The sequence below is a fragment of the Syngnathoides biaculeatus genome, chromosome 12 (assembly GCF_019802595.1).
Source record: "Syngnathoides biaculeatus isolate LvHL_M chromosome 12, ASM1980259v1, whole genome shotgun sequence".
Taxonomy (NCBI): domain Eukaryota; kingdom Metazoa; phylum Chordata; class Actinopteri; order Syngnathiformes; family Syngnathidae; genus Syngnathoides; species Syngnathoides biaculeatus.
The window spans coordinates 27,514,159-27,539,642 of NC_084651.1; the positions used below are offsets into that span (position 1 = coordinate 27,514,159).

Below are 25,484 nucleotides of genomic sequence, written 5' to 3' on the forward strand. Positions count from 1 at the left end.
GGATGGAAATGACCTTGCAGATATTTCCTGGCAAGTTGCATGGTATTCAATTCCTACCTTCCAGTTTGAGGGAACTTGTTGTAGGAATTGTGTCCACTGTAGGAATTGAAGTGGTAGATGCACTCAATAAAATGTTGGCCAAACATTTCTGGGTTCTTCTTCAGGAGTAAGTGGACAAGACAGTACTCACACAGACTGTAACAGACAGAACACAGTAGGTGTTTATTTTATTTATGTAGGTTTTCTCAGAAAGCAGCAGCATGTCAGTTTCTTCTGAACTTTCACTGGATGTTTTGAAATGGCAAGTACAAAGCATAGAGATAAAGTAAACTTTCTTGAAAATTCCGGAAAATACAAATGCAAACACTATGGGCGTCCGGGGGTGTGGCCCCCCGGGAAATTTTTGAAAAAATGGATGGCTGTGGTGCATTCTGGCGATATCTGTGAACAAAATTCAGACAAAAATTGAAAGTAAAATTGCTAAATCCGAACCAAAGAAAAATCGGGCAGAAGTTCCCCAAGGGCCAAGCCCAGATTTATTTGCCCCCCAACCCCCTGGATAGCACAAAATCGTATTTGTCATTAAAATATGTCATCTTATCTCAAGACAAATGAATTAAGTGAACTATTCAGTAAAAGGACATCTAAAATTATCTTTTTCCCCCACATTATACATATTATAGTATATTACATTGCTCATATATATATATATATATATATATGAGTCAAGCTGCAGATAAACTTGCGGGTATGATTAGGGATGGCCTTAAAATAACTTACCAGATTAATATAACATAACTGTAAATTAAAAATAAAATAAACAAATACATAGATAAAATAGAATGCAGCCCTATGGGGGCGCAAACCAGTGCAATCTGTCGGCCGGTCCCAAGCCCGGATAAATGCAGAGGGTTGCGTCAGGAAAGGCATCCGGCGTAAAAACTGTGCCAAACAAATATGACCGTTCATCTAGAGAATACCATACTGGATTGGTCGTGGCCCGGGTTAACAACGCCCGCCCCTGCTAACCTGCAGGGCGTCGGTGGAAATTCAGCTACTGTGGGTCGAAGACAAAGAAGAGGAAACAGGATCAGTCGTCAGAAGAAAAAAAAGGAATGCACATAGCTCACAACGGAGTGCAGGGACTTTGAATGTTGGGAATATGACAGGAAAAACTCAGGAGTTGGTTGACATGATGATTAGGACAAAGGTTGATATACTGTGCATCCAAGAGAGCAGGTGGAAAGGTAGTAAGGCTAGATGTTTAGGAGCAGGGTTTAAATTATTCTACCACCGAGTAGATGGGAAGAGAAATGGAGTATGTGTTATTTTAAAGGAAGAGCTGGCTAAGAATGTCTTGGAGGTGAAAAGAGTATCAGATCGAGTGATGAGACTAAAATTTGAAATTGAGGGTGTTATGTATAATGTGGTTAGTGGCTATGCCCCACAGGGCGGATGTGACCTAGAGTTGAAAGATACATTTTGGAAGGAACTAGATGAAGTAGTTCTGAGCATCACAGACAGCGAGAGAGTTGTGATTGGTGCAGATTGTAATGGACATATTTGTAAAGGAAACAGGGGCGATGAAGAACTGATGGGTAAGTACGGCATCCAGGAAAGGAACTATGAGGGACAGATGGTGGTGGACTTTGCAAAAAGGATGGAGATGGCTGTAGTGAACACTTATTTCCAGAAGAGGGAGGAACATATAGTGACCTACAAGAGCGGAGGTAGAAGCACTCAGTTGGATTATATTTTGTGCAGACGATGTAATCTGAAGAAGATTACTGAGTGTAAAGTAGTGGTAGGGGAGAGTGTACCTCAACAGCATAGGATGGTGGTGTGTAGGATGACTCAGGTGGTGGGTAGGAAGATTAAGAAGACAAAGGTAGAGCAGAGAACCATGTGGGGGAAGTTGAGAAAGGAAGAATGTTGTGCGGCCTTTCGGAAAAAGGTGAGATAGGATCTCGATGGACAGGAGGAGCTTCCAGAAGACTGGAGTACGACCGCCAAGGTGATCAGAGAAACAGGAAGGAGAGTACTTGGTGTGTCATCTGGTAGAAAGGGGAGAAGGAGACTTGATGGTGGAACCCCAAAATACAGGGAGTCATACAAGGAAAGAGATGAGCAAAGAAGATGTGGGACACTGAGAGGACTGAGGAGAGGCGAAAGGAGTACATTGAGATGCGACGTAGGGAAAAGGTAGAGGTGGCAAAGGCTAAACAAGAGGCATATGAAGACATGTACACCAGGTTGGACACAAAAGAAGGAGAAAATGATCTCTACAGGTTGGCCAGACAGAGGGATAGAGATGGGAAGGATGTGCAGCAGGTAAAGGTGATTAAGGATAGAGATGGAAATGTGTTGACTGGTCCCAGTAGTGTGCTAAATAGATGGAAAGAATACTTTGAGAAGTTGATGAATGAAGAAAATGAGAGTGAAGGAAGAGTTGAAGAGGCAAGTGTGAAGGACCAGGAAGTGAAAATGATTAGTAAGGGGGAAGTCAGAAAGCCACTACAAAGGATGAAAAATGGAAAGGCAGTTGGTCCTGATGACATACCGGTGGAGGTATGGAAGCAATTTGGAGTGATGGATGTGGAGTTTTTGACCGACTTATTCAACAGAATACTAGTGGGAGAAAAGATGCCTGAAGAATGGAGGAAAAGTGTTCTAGTTCCCATTTTTAAGAACAAAGACGATGTTCAGAGCTGTGGGAATTATAGAGGAATAAAGCTGATGAGCCACACAATGAAGTTATGGGAAAGAGTAGTGGAGGCTAGACTCATGACAGAAGTAAATATCTGCGAGCAACAGTATGGTTTCATGCCTAGAAAGAGTACCACAGATGCATTATTTGCCTTGAGGATGCTAGTGGAACAGTACAGAGAAGGTCAGAAGGAGCTATATTGTGTCTTTGTGGATCTAGAAAAAGCCTATGACAGAGTACCAAGAGAGGAACTGTGGTACTGCATGCGTAAGACTGGTGTGGCTGAGAAGTTTGTTAAAATAGTACAGGACATGTATGATGGCAGCAGAACAATGGTGAGGTATACCTTAGGTGTGATAGAAGAATTTAAGGTGGAGGTGGGACTGCATCAGGGATCAGCTCTGAGCCCCTTCCTGTTTGCAGTGGTAATGGATAGGCTAACAGATGAGGTTAGACTGGAATCCCCTTGGACCATGATGTTCGCAGATGATATTGTGCTATGCAGTGAAAGCAGGGAGCATGCAGAGGAACAATTAGAAAGATGGAGACATGCACTGGAAAGGAGAGGAATGAAGATTAGCCGAAGTAAAACAGAATATATGTGCGTGAATGAGAAAGGTGGAGGGGGAAGAGTGAGGCTACAGGGAGAAGAGATAGCGAGGGTGGAGGACTTCAAATATTTCAGGTCAACAATCCAAAGCAACGGTGAGTGTGGTAAGGAAGTGAAGAAACGGGTCCAAGCAGGTTGGAACAGCTGGCGGAAGGTGTCTGGTGTGTTATGTGACAGAAGAGTCTCTGCGAGGATGAAGGGCAAAGTTTACAAAACAGTGGTGATGTACAGATTGGAGACGGTGGCACTGAAGAAACAACAGGAAGCAGAACACACGAAAAAAAAAACTGGACTTAAAATGATGTGAAAACGGACATAAAAGGTATCACATCTCATAATGTTGATGTAACATAATCCATCCAAGGAACGGAAGACTTGAGAAAATCTTACCACTTAAATGGTGTAGTGTACAACAAATTTGGATGACAGCAAAGTACTTTCTCACAGCAGCAGGGAGTTCATGGGTTAATATAGCGCATTTCTGCTAGATTTAGACAAAAAGCAAATATTAAAGCCATTGGAAGAGCAAAATAAAACCAATGAACGATTTGAAGAATATAGAATTGGAATGACTGCATGTTTTAAAGCAAACAGTGGCAATCCTGAAGATCACACTCCAGGGAGTGTGTATCAAGAGCAATTAAAAAATGCTCTTCATCCATCCTTCCATCCATTATCTACCGCTTTTCGGGGTCGGGTCGCGGGGGAAGTAGCTTCAGCAGGGATACCCAGACTTCCCTTTCCCCAGCCACTTGATCCAGCTCTTCCGGAGGGATCCCGAGGCGTTCCCAAGCCAGGCGAGAGACATAGTCTCTACAGCGTTTCCTGGGTCGTTCTCGGGGTCTCTTTCCAATGAGATATGCCTATAACACCTCACCAGGGAGGTGTCATAAAATGCTCTTTATGCGAATTCAAATAATCCTGCAAAACAATGGATTGAAAAACATTGGGTTGACAAACCGACTGGCAGCCTGTAACAATATGTTAACCAAGCACTACATGCAGAAAGACTGCTACAAAATAAGAAAAAGAAAGTTGACACATTTCTGTCAGAGGAAGGAGAAATTTATGGCGCTTTATGCGAAACATTTAATAATCATGGCCGCAGATGAGGAAGAGGCAGGGGAAGAGTAATGGGGAGGGGATGCAAATTTGATCAAAAAGAAATTTTTTGCTGGTGTTGTGGTGAAAAAGGTCACATTTCACGTGACTGCCCTAAAAACAAAACACCGACCACCGCATAACTAGAGCAGCCATCTCCCCATCAAAAATGTCACAACTAATGCTCCCAAAATGCAACTTTTTAATTTGCCCCATATGTTTGTTGGGAAGAGATGGCTTGCTGAAACTAGGACAGGGCTTAATTCCCTCTCTGACAGGAAATATAGAAGTAAAAAGAAAAAAAGGAATTACTGGGAGGACAGTTAAATATCTTGCAATATAGGAAGCCAGCACTCTAATATTACACCTTGGATATTCCAACCAAACCTCCCACAAGAAGAGGAGCTCTCTTGCTGGAAACAGCTCAAGACGTGATTGAAAAACCACAAAATGAGGTAGGAAGTGACTCATTGCATGTGACTATGTATTATAAGATACTGTAAACGTATAATCGTGGGCCAAAATCATGATTGATTATCTATACTCATATGGTATATCAGTCGTGGTGGCAGGAACAAGACTGACTGACAAACTAAATGCATTACACAAGGAATGGACACCATCACACACGTCATTGCACAAACAAATTTAACAGGAGTGGAAGAGTTTGGAAGAATTTGTATTGGTAGAACGAAATGTTCCTGATTGGACAGAAAAAGAACCAGATTTGGATTGGGAAGACCGAACTTTAGAGACTACCTTATTGGACAGTGTTAAACAATCGGAGACCAGATGCTGCTGCATTCACAGTGGTATCACAATCTGCACAGACAATACTAGAAAAATAGAGGAATGGTGACAACTTCAGGGAAAACAGCGGCACATGCAGAGCTACTACAAATTTTGCCCATAGTAGTTTAATTACCAAAAGAAATAGCCATGTAAATGTCCAGTCCACACATCAAAGACAGAAAAGTATCATTAGCAAATTGATTTACAGATGAAACAGCAAAAGAAGTAGCAGCCAAAACCTTTATGGGATTAGCTGACCATGCAACAAACGAAGACGTTCTTTCAGATGATGTGTTAAACAAAATGCAACAACAAAGCTTACCAGCAAAACTAAGTGTGAAAAAATAAAGGTGCTACATTACAAAATGGGATTTATGTCAGCAGATACAAAACCCACTCTACCAAAAAATGTTTGTGGTATTGTATTGAGCATTGGTAAGTCTCAGGTCTCAACAGTGGGAATGGTAGCCCTGATACAAAGGATTTACCCATGGATTTCATTTGTATGCAAAAAAATGTTTGTAGGGCTTGTTTGACCTGTGCTCGACATTATCCACAAAGGAATGTGTATCCAAAACGTGGTCAGTTTCCTCAGGCTACACATCCATCCATCCCTCCATCCATTTTCTTAGCCGCTTATCCTCACAAGGGTCGTGGGGAGTGTTGGAGCCTATCCCAGCTGTCAACGGCCAGGAGGCAGGGTACACCCTGAAATGGTTGTCACCCAATCGCAGAGCACATGGAGACAAACAGCCGCACTCACAATCCCACCTAGGGGCAATTTAGAGTGTCCAATTAACTTTGCATGTTTTTGGGATGTGGGAGGAAATCGGAGTGCCCGGAAAAAAACACGCAGGCACGGGGAGAACATGCAAACTCCACACAGACAGGGCCAGGATTGAACCCAGGTCCTCAGAACTGCGAGCCCAACACGAGGGTGCATGAGAGTTCGCCCAACGAGTCTTCATGTGTTTTGTGGACTTGGAGAAGGCATTCGACCGTGTCGCTCGGGGAGTCTTGTGAGGGGTTCCTCGGGAGTATGGGGTACCGAATCCCCTGATACAAGCTGTTCGGTCACTGTACGACCGCTGTCAGAGTTTGGTCCGCACTCCCTTGCAATAAGTCAGACATTTCCGGAGAGAGTTGGACTCTTACAAGGCTGCGCTATGTCACCGATTTTGTTCATAATTTTTATGGACAATTTCTAGGCGCAGCCGAGATGTAGAGGGTGTCCGGTTTGGTGGCCTCAGCATCGCATCTCTGCTCTTTGCAGAAGATATGGTTCCACTGGCTTCATCAAGCCGTGATCTCCAGCTCTCACTGGAACGATTCGCAGCAGAGTGTGAAGCGGCTGGGATGAGAATCAGCACCTCCAATTCCGAGACTATGGTCCTTGGTCGGAAAAGGTTGACGTGGCCTTTCAAGTGATGCAGACTTTGTATCGGTCCGTTGTGGTCAAAAGGAAGCTCAGTCGAAAGGCGAAGCTCTCAATGTACCAGTCAACCTATGTTCCTACCGCACCTATGGACATGAGCTGTGGGTCGTGACCGAAAGGACAAGATCCCCGATACAAGCGGCCGAAATGAGCTTCCTCGCAGGGTGTCTGGGCTCTCCCTTAGAGATAGGGTGAGAAGCTCAGTCATCCGGGAGGGGCTCAGTGTCGAGTCGCTACTCCTCCGCATTGAGAGGAGCCAGATGAGGTGGCTCGGGCATCTGATTCGGATACCTCCTGGACGCCTCCTGAGTGAGGTGTTCTGGGCATACCCCACCAGAAAGAGATGCCATGGGCGACCCAGGACTATGTCTCTTAGCTGGCATGGGAACGCCTCGGGATCCCTCCAGAAGATCTGGAAGAAGTGGCTGGGGAAAGGGACGTCTGGGTATCCCTGCTGAAGCTACTTCCCCCACGACCCGACTCTGAAAAGCGGTAGATAATGGATGGATGGATAAAATGACACGGTAAATCCGCAAATGTAAAACCACATTCTTGTGACAATAATCAGGCCATGAGAGTTGCAAGTGTTACAATATGCGTACCTGCAAATGGATCTAGGGCCTATGTGTTTTCCAAAAATTTTATTTTCCATGTGCAGATTTGTGCAGGTGACAAACTGCAATAACTTGCCTTTGAACCAGTTTTGTGGTTGAAGGGAGTGACTGCTTATTTAAAAACTAAATTAGATGTAGAAAAATAGTTTCAAATCATGATGGGCATTTCCAGACAAAAAAATAATTGGCTCATAATAGAAAAACAAGCATCAAAAACTTGTTCCAAACATTGTGTTGTTTGCCCGGATTCACAGATAATACCAATACCTGATAATGAATGCAAAAAAAAAAAAAAAAAAGAGAGGGTTTCCGTGTGTCCATTAACTTCTTTTTAAAAATAAACTGTTTTCTAATGACGCGTCACCAGGAAACTTCACATGCATCAAATTGATAGGAACATGGATGTGTGAACAATTTTTGTGCAATTGTCACGGTGGTACCAATCTTTTTGATTTTTTACGCCGGATGCCCTTCCTGACGCAACCCTTCTGCATTTATTCGGGGAGAGAGAGCTGGAGCCTATCCCAGCTAACTTCAGCTAGAAACAGACAACACCCCGAACTGCTCGACAGCCAGTCGCAGTGCAGATATCAAAACAATCACTGAGCGGGAATCGATCCCACGCTGCCTGCACTCAAAACGGCACTCTGAGGGAAACCCAAACTACAACGTCGCCCCCAGGAGGAATGAGTTTGACACCCTTGCACTACACCATCAGAAAAAAAAAATTAACAAGTTACTGTGCTTTAATAACTTTATTATTGCCATACGTCTATTCATCCTGTCTGTTTATGAATTAACATCTACTGTACGTGCAGTTTTACCCGAACACTGGCATGGACTGAGGAAAAGCTGAATGACATGGGCAAAATAGCAGAAGGAAACACGTGGATACACCTTCCACACTGTAAAAGGTTATCTCAGCTGAGTCACCCAAAGGGAAAGGTGAGCAAAATCGAGCATAAGGTGGGTGCATATTTATAGTATGTGAAAATACCTGAAGGCTGGTGAAGATTTAAAAGACACCTGACTCATTTAGGGGTGACTTGGTCGACAACTTCAAAATGGCTAAATAATATGACAGCATGTTGGGCTGCTACGTTGCCAGCCAAAATGATAATTTTGTTCATGTGGTATTTTTGGGCACCTGTAAAGCTGACAAAAATACATAATAGAACCAATAGTTATACTTAGTCAACTATGCCTACCACACATAAGATAGAGGTGAGACCTCATTTCAAATAACATGTTAAACAACTATGCGGCAGTCACCGAGGCATGAGGGAAGGAGTCTATGTGTGCCTCCCAATGAATCAGTTAAGCATAATTTGAATTCCTTGGCCGAGTCAAATTGTAACACTCAAATAAAGGGACTCTACAAGAAATAAGGTATAGATCAAATAAATGGTATCTGACAAATAATGTCCGAGACTCCAGGTGGAACACCCTGGTGGCGGACGAAGGTAACAGATGGACCCCCTCCTGGGGAACATAATCATATTCTCGGCATCACAAACACCTAATCACTTTGCTTTAGACAAAAATGGGCCTTACAATACAGGTAAATTTAACTTAAAAGTTCAATTATTCCCCCGGCTGTTAAGCCTTCTACCACATTTTGCTGGGGACTCCATTTATGGGTTTATGCTCAGGGAAACCCCTATTTTCTTCTCACCATTACCAATTTAATGCTACCCTAAACCCCAATGCCAAACAAAAGCGTCCGTATACTACGGAGGGAGTTTAAGTATTTTAACCGAAAAAGTGTGATGAATATTTTTTTTACAAATAGGAAACAACTGGTTGTTCTTAATGTAGAATGCAGCTAACAGGCTAAACTATAGTTGCATCACGCGCATGGGCCCTAGGCCACTACTACGGGTCATTCCAGCAGAAATCCCAACAGTGTACAATGAAGGTAATGACTAAAACAACTCCCAACACCACTTGTCAGAAATGGAATAGTGTTTATCCAACAACTAAGGCAGTAAATAAACTGACTAAACTAAACTAATCCATCCATCTGTTTGTGTCTGAAGGTCTGTTTTCAAAATGATTTCCTTTTTAGTGGATGTTGTTCCTCATTTATGTTAATCGGCATGTGAAACTGATTGGATGCTTCTGAAATGGGAAAATTTATTCTCATAAAGGGTATGGAAGGTCCTTAATGCACATTTTTGCTAATATTAGTTTTTTAATGCAGAAATCCATTATGAAGGAAACATTTTTATTTTTCAATATTCTGCAAAAAATTATTGTACAATGCTGGATTCGCCGGAAAAAGACGGAAAACCCCGAGAAGTAACGTGACGTCAGACCCAGAGACAACATGACGAGCATTGGAATACATTGTAAGAACGACGATGTATTTTCCGATATTTCGAGCGATGACCACTATTCTGAAGGGTCCCACGAATATGGTGAAAAATGCAAGTGTTAGAAAGGCGTTAAAGATTATCAATTTGAGCCAGTGAGACAGCACACATGTTTGAAATTGCTGCCGATGAAAGTAAAGACCCAGCTCGGAGGACATGCTTGTTTTGGAAACACGGAACTGGTAAGTATTAATGAAGTTGTTTTGTTCATTTAGCCATAAACTGATAAATATCCTCACAAGGGTTGCGTGAGTGCCGAGTCTATCCTAGCTGTCATCAAGCAAAAGGAACTGGAGATCCCGGAAAAAAACGCACACATGCACAGGGAGAACATCCAAACTCCACAAAGGTGGGGCCAGGATTGAACCCGGGTCCTCATAATTGTGAGGCCATTTACATTAAGATTTTTCCTCAATAAGTAATTATTTATATTATTATTATTAAAACCAGCATTTGTCCAATCAACGGTTGTTCAAACAGTCCAATTCTGGAAAACTGTCATATCTTCAGGTTAATCCAACATACTGCTTATCGACACCTCGTGAGATGGTGTTGGGAAATTGTTGGCAGAAATAACGGCGTGGCACTTCCTCTGTCAAAGATTCATGACACCTTTCCTAATCCAGAGAGCAGAGAGTACATAGGATTTAAATAGTCTACATCCTGATTTTTTTTCTTTGTGTAAATGTTGATGTATATGTTTGCATATGAAGTCAACATACACCCCAGAACTAGATACATAGCATTTTTATTGAACTGTATGCCTATATTTTGTATAAATATGTTACATATTATTTGCACATAATTATTATTTGGTCTTTCAATAAGAGTACTTTCAGAACACCTGAGGTTGAAATACATGTTGCAGTATTCTCTCTGCTGTCAGAAAGATATGTGTTCCTTTCTCGTGAATAGGCACTTCATCAGTCTGGTAACTTTTGGAATGGATCAAAGATGGAGATTGAGCATCTGCTGGTTTGATGTCAACCTATTGTGCAGAAGATGATCCTGCAACATCTGTAATTAATATAGAAAATTAAGGTTCAAAGTTTACAAAATGAGAAAAAAATGTGTACATAAAGCATTAAGCATAAAGCATTCATTTCATTTCAATCTATTTCATGGTGCCCAAATTATTCTTGATAAATTGCAAACAAGTCTGCTATTCTGTGAGTGACTAGTTTGTAATACTGCTTGTTTTAATACTATGTAGTATTTTATGGAAATTAAAAACCTTGCAAAAATAAATAAAGTTTTGTATACATCCATCCATTTTCTCAAGCAGTTATTCTCACAAGGGTTGCGGGAATGCTGGAGCCTATCCCAGCTGTCAATGGGTAAGTGGCGGGGTATACAGTGAACTGGTTGCCAGCCAATTGCAGGGCACAGTCGCACTCACAATCACACCTAGGGGCAATTTAGAGTCCAATTAATGTTGCATGTTTTGGGGATGTGGGAGGCAATTGGAGTGCCCAGAAAAAAACCTACGCAGGCACGGGGAGAACATGCAAACTCCACACAGGGAGGGTTCTGCACTGTGAGGCCAATGCTTTCCAGCTGCTGCACCGTGCCGCCATTTATACACATTATTATCCTGTTTTTCGAGTTGAGAATGGTCAAACGATTTGCAGTAAAATATTTTTCGCTAAGAACGACATTTGCTTCTATCATTCAATCATGTAAACTGTGTTAATAGTTTTCAGGGGAAAAAAATACCTACTTCCGCAGCTTGTCCTTTAACAAAAGCTCTTCGCAGTTTTGGTATTTTCTCGGGGCAGCTGAGCTTGTCGAAGCGTGTCCAGGTTCAGCAGCCGATCCAAGTTCGCGTTTTGAGTCTTTAGCAACAGCGATCTGTTTAGGTGTTGGAACTGGCTGTATGGTAGGTTTGATCCAGGTTTCAACAGTTTTAAAACCCCTCTCAGACATGAGTCCACCAGTAAAAGAGTCCGGGGTGAAATGTTACCCGCATATGACAGAGTGCCGACCGGGTTTAGAAAAATTAGCAAAATTAGTTTGCACAAATCTTACCCACGTTCTTCTGAGGCTTGGGTCTTTTGAAAAACAATGTAAACTGTGTTCAGAATAACTCGAATTGGTACAAAACTGAACCACACACGGGTTCACCATTTTTACGGATTGGTTTTAGTTTATAATCAATGAGGAATCCTCGAAACGTATGGGGTTTTTCTTCGACGTAAACCACCGACGCTCGGTGCTAATGCTAGTCCCACAACAGAATGTTTATCTTAAGTGACGTCAGAGGTCAGCCATGCGAAAGGAGGCATTTTTCAAACAGGAAACTAGGTCAAAGTTCGCGGACTTTAATTCCTAAACATATTTTTCGGTAAAAACATCAAAAAGGTAATGCATATGGTATAGTTGAACATATATTTTTGTCTAGATAAGATAATTTGCGTTAGAAATTACACATTCCATACACTTTAATGCTTGAAACCGAGTGGACTTATACAGTGCTGCTACAATTTTTAATCCAAATACAGGAAATAAAATGTGATTTACCTGGCAATGGCAGGCTCAGGATCAACCAGCCCCACCATGAAACGGAAAAAGAGAGAACCCTTCCATTTCACAAACTCCTCCTGAAAATACATATGTAAAAAAAGGTTTAGCAATAGACAATATGTAGTTATAAATACCCTTTTAGAGTCTGTCTCCCATTACGTTCATTTAAAGGGAAAACAGGAGTTAAGTTGAGTTGTTTAAAGGAGACGTGCCACATTTTTTTCTGGGTCCTGTCTCCTAAAAATGAACAACTGCTCACCCTTACCCATTATATCAGTGGGTAAATGCAGAGGAGAAGAAGTCTCATGACTATGAACAACAAAATATACTTAAAGTAGCCATTAAGCCTCTTCTAAAAAAAACAGGACTGGATGCTTCTGCATTCGCAAGATATAGACCGATCTCTAATCTTCCTTTTATAGCCAAGATTGTTGAAAAAGTTATTTTTAATCAAGTGTAGGAATAATTGTGATCATAATTATCATACATCTGCTTCCAATAATGAAATGCTTTGCTCTGCTCTAGATAACGTGGCAGCCTCCAAGCAGGAGATAGCAAGAACAAAAACATCTAATCATCAGAACTGTTAGAACTGCTGCCTGTTAAAGAAATGATGACCACACATGTATTGAGCAATCTTCCACACATGCACACGCACATGAACAAACATGCACACCTTGTTTCAAACTGTTTTGCTTGTCGTCTGCTTTTTGTAACATCCATGTAAATAAGGGACGTCTTAAAACTAAATAAATAGAGGTGCTGAGGAGAGGATAATCAGAGAGTGCAGTGGTGAATTGTACGAGACAGTTCCTCTCCTCTCTCCTCGCGAGACTTGAACTGGTGTCTTTGCTTCCTTTTTTGTCCTGTTTAATGAATGTCTGATTGGTGAACCTGACATCAAGCCAGCAATTTCTTGAGTTTAAATGTTAAACATTCCAACAAAAGATCGCTGGTCAATAGTTTATGATCGACTCAGAACGTCTCGATACATCTGCACTACATTTAACTTGAAGAGCCATGTGACATGCGCACATTGAATAAATACTTGATTAAAAAGTTACAAAAAAGTTAAGATTCCTGTCACAAACTGCCATATACTGCACATTTACTTAAATTATGAATTATTACAAAGGTGGTCAGTTTTCAATCACAAGTACAGTAAATTACAATACTGTGTCACTGTGTGGCGTATGTCCAGTATACTACCATTTGATGTCTAAGTTGTTATATTTTGAGTTCTGTTGGGGAAAAACATGGGAAATGTGTTCAGAGAGGAATAAGTGTAACTGTCGTTTATACACATTCGATTGTTTTGGTGAAGTCGAATGAAAGAAATATTTTGTTTCCTCACTTGTCTTCATTTCAGTTTGAACAAAGGGGACACTTTCAAAACTTGTAGTCATATAAAGATTATTTGTCTTAATTCTAATCAGCCAGTCAAGGATCATTTATGCACACTGAATTTACTGTATCGCCGTATGATAAAATGCAAACTGCTCTCATCAAGTTGCATAATCCACGTTAATGCCTATTTTTTTAAATGCATTATCTTTTATGAATGTGAAGCTAAAAAATGACTATATTTAAAAAAGGCAACCAATTAGCCAGTCATTAAGTGAAAGGTTAAAAAAAAATATTTTGAGCCGAGCAAGGGATCATGCCATCCCAACAGCTCAAGGGGTACAGAACTCTTTCCATGCCCCTTTTACTATGAAATCACTTCTGGCATGTCTCCATATATGGTATGTAACAAAAATAATATACAATACTGTGTAGTTGAAGTTAAAGTTCTCCGTGAGACGTGATGATCAGGATAATAAATATTCTGAAAATGTACACAGACAAAAAAATCTGACAGGAAGATGGTACATGAGCAATGTTCCCTCTAATTTTTCATGTCTGGCCATACAAACAAGCTCCCTGACCACACCCAGGACCACTGTGATCAAAATCTGAAGGGCTCACTGCGGGCACACACCAGTATCACGCCTGGGATCATAGAAAGTTTCATGGCTTATGAAAAGAATCAAATGAAAACACCAATTTCCATTAGTTTGCTTTTAAGATAACTCACTTGTCCCACTTAAAATGAAAGAATTTTCCTCCCTGAATTTGATATTCATGACCAGCATTTTGTGTATAATGTCTGCGGTCTCATCTACTATCAGGGTATGCCAGGGTGCATTTTTAACCTTACACATAGTGTCATTCTGCTCATTGATTGAATTCACAAATTCAATTCTGGTATAGAGCTCGTGCACCTATGTCACCGAAATCACATAAGTGGCCATATTGCCGGTCAAACATCGCATTGTTCAATGCTAAGTTGGTTGGAGACGAAACGAAAATACGTTTAAAAATGAGAGACACTTTGCATAGGGGACCCATATTTAATGCAAAAGTCTATGTTTTCGCTGATAAGAAATTGGACTGTTAATTCGCTTTTGCTTGTCTCGGACAACTGGATATACAGGTGTATCTGTTGTGTAAGTCGTCGAGATTTACACAGAAAAGTTTGAAAGCTTAAAAAAGTCTGGATACATACAAATACTTCGTTACTGGATTTGTTCTCAACGGGGAGACTGCTCGTGAACGAAGAAATGTGTTTGGCTACACGTTAACCTTTGCCGAAATCTATCAATCTTTTCAGTTAGTATTCAAAACAAATACCAATATTTAAACAAATGAACCCTTCGTTTTACACAAACTCGCATTCATTAATTAGTGAGAGGTAGGAGCGGGGCGCATCGCCGCAAATAGGAGGCCGGCTGGCTAGAACTTGCCTTTATGTGCATCCGCTCGATGTATTGGCCATACCTGAATCAAGCGATGAGGTGGATGGTAGTCTAACGTCTTTTTGGGGGGTAGGGGTACGCTGTCACACTGCCTCGTGATTGACGGAATGAGAGCCCCTGGTGTAACTGAATTTTCATTGACATGGCTCAAGATGTTGATGACTTTCGACGTGAAGCACCTCAGTACATGCTCAGGACGCTAAACTTGCATTTCCTGGTTTGGGGTGAATACCGGTTGTTTTGGAGCAGGCTTGTTTAGTTAACAATGTTTATGACAAACACGTAAATCTCAAGATTTCATCTTGAGAGAATGTGAGGGGAGGGGCGTTACTGATACTAGTGTTAGTGCCTCAACATGGCTACGCTCATGAAAGCAAAACAACAAACTCAAACGCTTGTTCGTTCAATGTTGTCAACTAACATCCACATTAATTTTAGGCAATTTATTCCTCAATTTTCTGGGGGAATTGTCATGAAAACTTGAAAATCCAAAATTCTGGGAAAATCCGGAGGACTTTCATCACTACAATGCGTATTTAAAAAAAGAGAAACCATTGTAATAGGCTTCAGCCCTTGTACATGACAGTCGCGGCCACACGTAAACCTACGTAAACCTCTCAGCGACAGGCGGGTTATTTTCTTTTTTTAAATACGCATTGGACTCATTTGAGAGGAATGCATATTAAAGGAAAAAAAAACACGTCTGTCAGGGAGAGGTTTATCGAAGTTTAACGTGTGGCTGCAACACGTTGCCGTGTACGTTGGAGACGACTCCCTGTCTTTTTTTTAACGCATTGTTCTCAAATGAGCCAACTTGTCATTATAAATATGTCTTGGGAATTTAAGATTGGGAATAATAATTCCTACCTGAAATGAAGTGATTGCTACACAGTCATGTGTATTTATTTGGGCACCATCCATCACATTTAATTGCCGAAATCTATCGATATTTTCTCATTTTTTCACCTGGTATTCTATAGAATGACCTCTGAATATATGTCTCATCTGTTGTAACAACCAACATCACAACAAATCGAGCGTTGTGAATATTCTGGTCTGGTTCAATGTCCCTAACACTGTCAAGCAGCCCTCTTTGGCCGGCATTATGGCGCCGTGAAAATGGTGACGTCACATGCACGATACTCACATACTTTGCCATGTGATTGTGGATTTGTTGAAGTGACATCAATGATGCATTCATTTTAATGGCAAGTAAAATATTGTCAATGAGAACTTGTAACCTGCTCAGGGTCAGATTTTTTTTTGTGTGTGTGTCATTCTGTGTCATTCTTTTTCTCCAGGTTCTTTGCGCTCTCCCACAATCATGTACCAATCTCTTTTCCCATCTTGAGTCTTTGTATAATTCCAACAGCATTCAAATATATTTTCTGTTGAATGTGTAGCTTGAGGTAGTCCAGCTTCCATTTAGTCCATATTTTTCCATTGGAAAAGTCACTCACAACTTTTGCTTTGTTGCATGTATTGCAGAGCATATCTTTGGGTTTGGGAGTCGAAATATAACATTCACTGCCCGTTTGTTTCACCATAATCAGGAGTTAGCATTAGCATTACGTAACTCCTCTGCATGTTATGAAGTGTTTACAAGCAGAGCATATGCATACTGTCAATGCCATGACTGGCTGCGTAGCATAACTGCATCATATCGTATGATTAGTTGGACACCTGTTACTCACTGAATTACACAGCAAAATGATACAGACAAAAATATATTTCATTTGCAGTGTGTTCACTGCGCTGAATAGGTTTTTGAGAGTGTGCGACCAGTGTGCAATTGTGCATCTTAGAGGGAACATTGTACATGAGTCCATCAGTATAATTTTTATCATATTCTATAATAGTACAAAATTGTCAACTGCACACTTCGTGCAGTTCATTTTTAATGAAAGAACAGATTTTATTCCAAGAACTTTTTCTCAAACTTAAAATGATATTTTGCAGAACCTTTGTCTCTTCTTACCTGGAGGAGGTTGGTCAGCATGATGAGAGTCTGCTCCCTGATGATTGCTTCATCATCTCGTAGACAGGCAGAAATGTTGGAAATATAGTGATCCAACAGATTTGTGTATCGAACACATAGATCACACATCACAATCACAACATTGTTGCGTACAGCGACTTCTGTGCCAACCTTCAGCTCCCTGGCAAACACTGGCAGGTACTTTTGGACGAGTTCCTCATGCTGCAGACACAGCTTACCTGATCCAGTAAGACAGCATTGAAAAAAAGAGCCAACCCTTCTCACACAATTTTTAAATAAAGAAAAACAAGAAACAGGAAAACAAAAGTTTGCTTACCCAAAGTAATGACACCATGTGCTCTGACTTTGGTTGGCAGTGAGTTTGCTTTAAACTTCGAGACAGGCAGTGAAGCTGTTAGCTCATCCTGAGAATCTGGAAATAATAAACAGAGAAAACCATCAGTAACCTTTCAACCATCTTCACAAAAAAGAGTGATGCAGTTTGAGTTTCATAAGGGAATCTAAAGTTTGTTTCATTTTCCCATGATTTAACAGACGTCCCAATACAAATTATGCTGTTAAAAAAGGTCAGAAGCTTGGGAAGGTTGGCTTCCGGTTTCCGAACTGGTGAGAATAATTCAAAGCGGCTCCGACTTGCGAGTCCGTTCAATAACTAAATCCTGCTGAATTTGGACCGAATGTTGTGAGCGCTCGACGTGGGACGCCCCTGGTGATGACTTCAGTGGACTAAAATAATCATCTGTATAATTTTAGTACCCAAATTGGAGCAGTTTGTGTTTGTGTTGAAGCTGCGGGGCCAAGCCTAGCCTAGCCTAGCCCCGGAAAACAGCAAAGTTTGTAATCAAACATTTGCTGAGGAGGTAAACATTCAAGAATGAGTACCTACACGACCTGCAAAACCTACGTTTTGTTTACAACGAGGACCGTGAGTACTTACTTACTTATACCAATTTAAATGTGCCTTTCGGCCCAGACCTCCTTAGCTTAGCTGGCTAACAACGGTGAGCATTTGCGATCAAACAGTGCTGTTGAAGAAGCATCGAAGGTGTTTATCTTCATAACATGTACAACTGGGAAAACAAGGGACGTGAGGACTTATCGGAAATTTAGTCTTATGTTAGTACCCAAATACGAGCCATATTGTTCGCGTTGAAGCTGCTCGACCCTAGTTTAGCCCAGCGCGCAAATAACGTTACCTAATTCCTTAAATCTACATATTCTTTGAATCGTTATACCCATTATATTTTCACACAGATAGTATGTGATTTATGGACCCGATGTGCTGACTGTCCTTATTTGATAGCTTTTATCCGACCTAAACTTTAACATAGATTAAGTAGTATGTAAATTGTGCATCTTACATGTTGACTTTGTATATTTGATTGCTTTTATATGACTTTAACTTTAACATAGACTAAGTTGTGTGTGAATTGTGTATCTTATGTGCTGACTTTGTTTATTTGATTGCTTGTATTTTGTCTATCTGAAGTCCGTTGGGCAGCACATTATTGTGCTATCTGTTGGCCGGTCCCAAGCCCGTATAAATGCAGAGGGTTACGGCGGGAAGGCCATCCGGCAGAAAGTGCATCCGGCGTTAAACTGTGCCAAACAAATATGAGCGTTCATCAAATGACTTCCATAAAGTGGTCCGGGCTAACTACGCCCACCCACGACACTGTTAATTTGCAGGCCTTAGGTAGAAATTCAGGTAATGTAGGTCAAAGACAAAAAAGACGAGGAAAGTGACTTAGTCAGCAGAAGAAGAAGAGGCATGCACAGTCCCTACAACTGTGTGTTGGGACCTTGAATGTTGGTACTATGACAGGAAAAGCTCAGGAGCTAGTTGCCATAATGATTCGGAGAAAAGTTGATGTTTTGTGCATCCAGAGAGCAAGTGGAAAGGGAGTAAGGCAAGAAGCTTGGGAGCAGAGTTTGAATTCTTTTACCATGGAGTAGATGGGAAGAGAAATGAAGTAGGGGTTATTTTAAAGGAAGAGCTGACTAAGAATGTCTTGGAGGTGAAAAGAAATTTGAAATTGAGGGTATTGTGTATAATGTGATTAGCGGCTATGCCCCACAAGTAGAATGTGACCTTGAGTTGAAATTTTGAAATGAAACCAGACGAAGTTGTCCTGAGCATCCCAGAGAGAGAGTTGTGATTGATGCAGATTTCAATGGTCTTGTTGGCGAAGGAAACAGGGGTGATGAAGAAGTGATGGGTATGTATGGCATTCAGCAAAGGATCTTTGAGGGTCAGATGTTGGTGGACTTTGCAAAAAGGATTGACCTGGCAGTGGTGAACACTTATTTCCATAAGAGACAGGAACATAGTGACCTACAATAGCGGAGGTAGAAGCACGAAGGAGGATTATATTTTGTGCAAACGATGTAATCTGAAGGAGGTTACTGATTGTAAGGTAGTGGTGGGGAGGAGTGTAGGTTGACAGCATCGGTGGTGTGTAGGATGACTGTGGTAGCGGGTAGAAAGATTAACAAGACAAAGGTGGAGCAGAGAATAAGGTGGTGGAAGTTGAGGAAGGAAGAATGCGATTTGGCCTTTCAGAAAGAGGTGAGAGAGGCTCTAGATGGACAGGAAGAGCTCCCGGAAGACTGGAATACTACTGCCAAAGTACTCAGAGAGGCAGACAGGAGAGTACTTGGGGTGCCTTCTGGTAGGAAAGAGAAGGAGACTTGGTGGTGGAACCCCAAAATACAAGAAGTCATCCAAGGAAAGAGATTAGCGAATTAGAAGTGGGACATGGAGAGGACGGAGGAGAGGCAGAAGAAATACATTGAGATGCGACACAGGACAAAGGTAGAGGTGGCGAAGAGGCATATGACATGTACACCAGGTTGGATACGAAAGAGGGAGAAAATGATCTCTACAGGTTTGCCAGATAGAGGAATAGAGATGGGAAAGCTGTACAGCAAGTAAACGTGATTAAGGATAGCGATGGAAATATGTTGACTGGTGCCAGTAGTGTGCTAAGTAGAAAGAGTACTTTGAGAAGTTAATGAATGAAGAGAAGGTGGAGTCGGAGAGGCAAGCGTGAATGACCAGGAAGTGGCAAATATTAGTCAGGGGGAAGTTAGAAAGGCACTGAACAGAATGAAAAATGGAAAGACAGTTGGTCCAGATGACATACCAGTGGAGGTATGGAAGCAATTTGGAGAGGTGGCTGTGGAGTTTTTAATAGAATACTAGCAGGAGAGAAGATGCCAGAATGTCGGAAAAGTGTGCTCGTCCCCATTTTTAAGAACAAAGGCGATGTTCAGAGCTGTAAACTATAGAGGAATAAAGATGATGAGCCACGCGAAGTTATGGGAAAGAGTAGTGGAGGCTAGACTCAGGACAGAAGTAGGTATTTGCGAGCAACAGTATGATTTCATGCTGAGAAAGAGTACCACAGATGCACTATTTGCCTTGAGGATGCTAGTGGAAAAGTACAGAGAAGGTCAGAAGGAGCTCCACTGCTTCTTTGTAGACCTAGAGAAACCCTATGACAGAGTACCAAGAGAGGAACTGTTGTATTGCATGCGAAAGTTTGGTGTGGCGGAGAAATATGTTAGAATAGTACAGGACATCTATGAGGGCAGCAGAACAGCGGTGAGGTGTGCCGTTGGTGTGTCAGAAGAATTGAAGTTGGAGGTGGGACTGCATCAGGGATCCGCGCTGAGCCCCTTCCTGTTTGCGGTAGTAATGGATAGGCTGACATGTGAGGTTAGATTGGAATCCCCTTGGACTATGATGTTCGCAGATGATATTGTGATCTGCAGTGAAAGCAGGGAGAAGGTGGAGGAACAATTAGAAAGATGGAGACATGCACTGGAAAGGAGAGGAATGAAGATTAGCCGAAGTAAAACAGAATATGTGTGTATGAATCTGAGGGGGGGAGCAGGAGGAGTGAAGCTTCAAGGAAAAGAGATAGCGAGGGTAGATGACTTTAAATACTTGGGGTCAACAACAGAGAGCAATGGGGAGTGTGGTAAAGGATTGAAGAAACAGGTCCAAGCGGGGTGGAACATTTGGCGTAAGGTGTCTAGTGTTCAATGCGACAGAAGAGTCTCCGCTAGGATGAAGGGCAAAGTTTGTAAAACAGTGGTGAGGCCGGCCATGATGTATGGATTAGAGAGGGTGACACAACAGGAACCAGAACTTGAGATAGCAGAAATGAAGATGCTGAGGTTCTCGCTTGCAGTCAACAGGTTGGATAGGATTAGAAACGAGCTCATTAGAGGGACAGCCAACGTTGGATGTTTTGGAGACAAGGTTAGAGAGAGCAGACTTAGATGGTTTGGACATGTTCAGAGACAAGAGAGTTAGTATATTGGTCGAAGGGTGCTGAGAATGCAGTTGCCAGGCAAAAGAGCAAGAAGAAGACCAAAGAAAAGGTTGATGGATGTTGTGAGGGAGGACATGAGGACAGTGGGTGTTAAAGAAGAAGATGCACGAGATGGGCTTAGATGCAAAAAGATGATACGCTGTGGCGATCCCTGATGGGACAAGCCGAAAGGAAAAGAAGAAGCAGCAATTAAATTGTCATCTCTATCTGTAAGTGTTCGTATTCCATTTGGATTTGCTATTGAAGAGATGAAGCAGGGAAGAAAAATATCTTCAAAAAGTTATTTGCGTTGGAATGCTCTTGAAATGTTTAATTTCACAAAAGAGAAATGAGAGAGTAAAAGAGTGACTACTGAGCTCGGAGTTCACTGTGTGACTGCATGCTCACAAAAAATAAAAATATTGCAATTAGGTTTTTCCAATATCCCAATGTGTGTTTTTGCCATTCAATTAAAAACGTTCATGTAATACCTGGGAATCTCCCTCTGTGTGTGGTGAGGATAGATTCCACAAGCAGGATCATTCTTTGGGTCACTCTAGCAGGACAGTTGAGCGACGCAAGACCAAAAGTGTGAAGGTATTTCACCTGGAAGACATTATCAATTCAAAAGCACATCTTGAAATCACTATTAGCTAAACAACAGGCGGTCAATGTAATTTAATTTTACTGTATACTGTTTCATAGCACTGAACATTGCCCAGAAACATTATTTTAATGGAAAGTTATTCTCACCATTAGCTCCTCATTAATGTTTTGGGTTCCATTTTCATTCAGGATGATACCAGCTAAATAATCCTCACAGACTGACACCAGCTGACCACAGTGATGATTCAGGAAAGACTAACAGGGGACAAAAGTTATCCAAAACAAAAAACTAATTTGTCTTTTCATCAAAAATTTAAAAATAAGGAGGCAGGATTTCCACCTGGGTCTGTTTGATATCTTCACTGCTGCCAAGTTGGTGAAGAGTATCGATAGCTGCACTGATAACCTCAAGTGACATGGTAAAGGACTTCAACCAACACGTTAAATCATCTGTGGACAAACAAATTAATTAATCCAGATGTTAAAAGAAATGTGACCGTTCCATAATAAATTACGCACCAACTATCCTATCTTTTGTGTCTTCATTTAAGTGAGCAGAAATTTCTCCAATCACACACATAATGTGACAACAGGTTGTCACACTCACTTTCTTTGAGCTAGGGGGAAAAAAAAGTTTGGACTCTTCGTAATCAAAATCCACACGATTGAATGTAATCTTTGTGGATAAATGTCCACTGTACCTGACCATGTCTTCCCAGAAATCCAAAATTTTTCCACAAGGAATTTGGGGTGATGCAGAAACTACCGTGGAAAGTAGCAGCCAGGCTCCAGCACTGTGATCAGCCTCAGTGTGTGAAATTAGGTTATTTATAAATGTTGCAGTCAACTGATTTTGTTTCGTCCAGACAGTGATGGCTCGATTGAAATACTGGCTGAAGAACAAAAGATATAATTTATTGTAATCAAAATCACCAAATAAAAATATAATCACTGTCCAAATAAACAACTTTGAAGGCCTACAAAAGTAGATTTTGAATCTTTTTAAAGAAACACATTAACTGGAATTGCAACATGTAAAGGGTTCCACTTATTATATTTGACATGAAAATTCCAGTGTTACATGACCATCCTTCACATAGAAAGACAAACTGACAAACCTAAGGTTCTGACATTCATCACAAAGCATATTTAGCAGCTTCCAGGTCAGCCTCTGACTGGCATCCAGATGACGGCTCGCAGAGTATGGTTTGACCTGGCTGAGCAAGAAGTGGTCCAGAGCCTCCAGGGACTTCTCCTGGACAGAGTTCTCAGAATCCACCACAGCTGGTACCACACCATGTAGCCATGCTTTCTGCACTAGGTTGCAATCTGGTCTAGCCTGGTTATGGCAATCAGCAGGCACACAGAAACATCATGAAAGGCAGCATAATGGAAACAATGCATTACACATTAAATTATTAGTTGTCTGAAAAGTTTCTCAACTGTGGGCTCACATCCAGGATTTCTCCCACACACTGCAATGCTTTCTTCTTCACAGATACAGCCGGGTCTCTACAGCGCTCTGAAAGCATAGACAGGTTCTCCCACTTCATTGGGATCACACCATGCTTCAGAAGACCCACAAGGGCCTGAGGAAGGGATTTAAAACTAAAGTTTAATGATCCATCCAAAAGCTCTAAATCTGCAGACTGCACATTGATTATGGAATTATCAGTACCCAGTTCACAATACCTGCAGTGCCGATTTGCGAACATTAGATTTGGAGTCTTGTATACGCCGCAAGAGAAGAGTGATGTTCTCTTTTGCTGCATCGAAAATAAACATGTAAATTACAACAAATCATCTAAAATGTCTCCTCAACATACCATTCATGTAAATGAGAATTGTTCATGTGAACTCAATGACAAGTTGTGCTTCATGTTCTTTTTCAAACCTAAAACTTTCAGTCTGAGTGAGAAATCAAATAAAATGTACTTCAATGTTATGAGTATGGAATTGAGAACTTGGTAGTTGTAGCCAATAGGTTAACCATAACTGTCAAACAGTTCATTATAGCACCAAAACCACAAAGCTGTTCGTTGGGCATGAGAAGTCTCTTCACATGCATGTCGCACCCTGAAGTGCATGTGAAAGCATTATTCTATAGGTCATTGTTTTTCAAACAGGGGGCATGGCTGCCATGGACACTTTTCATATTAAGTTACAACTAGCAGATGGAGCTAACTTTACTACTAAGCACACAAGCCACACCATCCACTGAAATGACTGCAGGAATTCAACAAGTTACATTTTACCTGAGAAAAAAGGTAGTTTTTTTTAATCTTGGTGCCTTGGTAAAATCGCCAGTGTAATTTTTCACCTGTAAAAGTGACCACTCAAATTTTTCATGTCTGATCAAACACGTTAAGGCCCTAAGCAGTCCCCTTGACCACTGTGAGCAACATCAGATGTGTCATCCACTGAAGTTACATAGCTTAAAAGAATCAAATGAAAGAATTTACATTCCTGTCAGAACACTTTTATGAACAATTGTGTTTTTGCAAACTTACAATGAAAATGACAAACTTATGTTCTCAAAAAATACACTGCTAACCAAACCATTCAAATTATAAACTATGAACTCTAAGTTTTAAAGCCCGCTTCCAAATATATTTCATTCATTTTTTAAATTGACTGATGTCCCTGTTTGTTTTTCTTGGTGTAAAACCTACTGCTTGCACAATATCTTTTGTCGTGACTTGGTGACAGCTGAATGATACTCTCAAACTGTTTAATGGTGAACATTATTTTTGCTTCCTCTATTTAAAATACAGAACAATGTTTTGGGATTTTCTGAATTGTCTGTGCGTTCATCCTTGACGAGGGTGTCAATGTGGACGTTTAACAACACACAGTCTCATCCTGCACTATTTGACTGATTGAATAAAAATCAAGGGGCATAACTTTCGCTACGTCAGCTTTATCATATACTTTGCCATGTGTTTGTGAATTTGTTGAACAGACAACAGAGATGCACTCCTTTTGATGGTAAGGAGAATATTGTCGATGAGAATTTGAACTTGCTCTGGAATTGATTTATTTCCCCAGAGTCATCTCATTCTTTTTCTCTGTATTTGGCACTCTCCCCCTTCTCTTGTTGGATGGTTGAAGCTCGGTAGCAGGAACAAGAATGGAACGAAGCACCAGCTTGCTGCTTGAAAGGCTTTGTTGGCTCCTTTGAATAATACTCTTCAACGGTTTCCGGCACTAAACTTTTACTCTACTCACCCGCATCTATATGCGCTCCTTTACTCATTATAATCCTCCCCCCCCCCCCCCCCCCCCCCGGTACACACCTGCACAGTCCTATCTCACACACATATAAACGCATTCACCCACACACACCAAGCTTGTTGTCATGATACCGTAACAAGAAAGTTCTTGCCCAGTTCCACCGCTTTTTCTTCTATTTGCACATACTCTATCAGTCATTGCATCTTAAAATAGCATCTTTTTTTTTTTTTTTTAACTTTCGACATTATTATCAAGAGTAAACAGCGTGTTTAGCTCATCTTCGCTCTGTGTTGCCAAGCCTGCCTTGCTAAACAGGTGTTGGGCGGCGCATAAGGATGCTACCCTGGTCACTAACGTTTACAGGCTGT

General features: G+C 41.2%; 1 protein-coding gene across 8 annotated transcripts in view; it reads right to left on the bottom strand.

Annotated features, from left to right (window-relative positions):
• The window catches only part of ncapd3 (non-SMC condensin II complex, subunit D3), a 96,587-nt gene that overhangs the window by 14,156 nt on the left and 56,947 nt on the right, over positions 1–25,484 (bottom strand). For all 8 annotated transcript variants that reach the window (XM_061836461.1, XM_061836460.1, XM_061836466.1 and 5 more), the window contains 12 exons: positions 23,575–23,648; positions 23,337–23,471; positions 23,001–23,221; positions 22,584–22,775; positions 22,402–22,499; positions 22,223–22,332; positions 22,030–22,137; positions 21,768–21,882; positions 17,271–17,366; positions 16,934–17,172; positions 12,155–12,234; positions 58–195 (listed from right to left, as the gene is read on the bottom strand). In XM_061836461.1, coding sequence (XP_061692445.1) covers positions 58–195; positions 12,155–12,234; positions 16,934–17,172; positions 17,271–17,366; positions 21,768–21,882; positions 22,030–22,137; positions 22,223–22,332; positions 22,402–22,499; positions 22,584–22,775; positions 23,001–23,221; positions 23,337–23,471; positions 23,575–23,648 — 1,606 coding nt within the window. The remainder of the gene's footprint in view (positions 1–57; positions 196–12,154; positions 12,235–16,933; positions 17,173–17,270; positions 17,367–21,767; positions 21,883–22,029; positions 22,138–22,222; positions 22,333–22,401; positions 22,500–22,583; positions 22,776–23,000; positions 23,222–23,336; positions 23,472–23,574; positions 23,649–25,484) is intronic.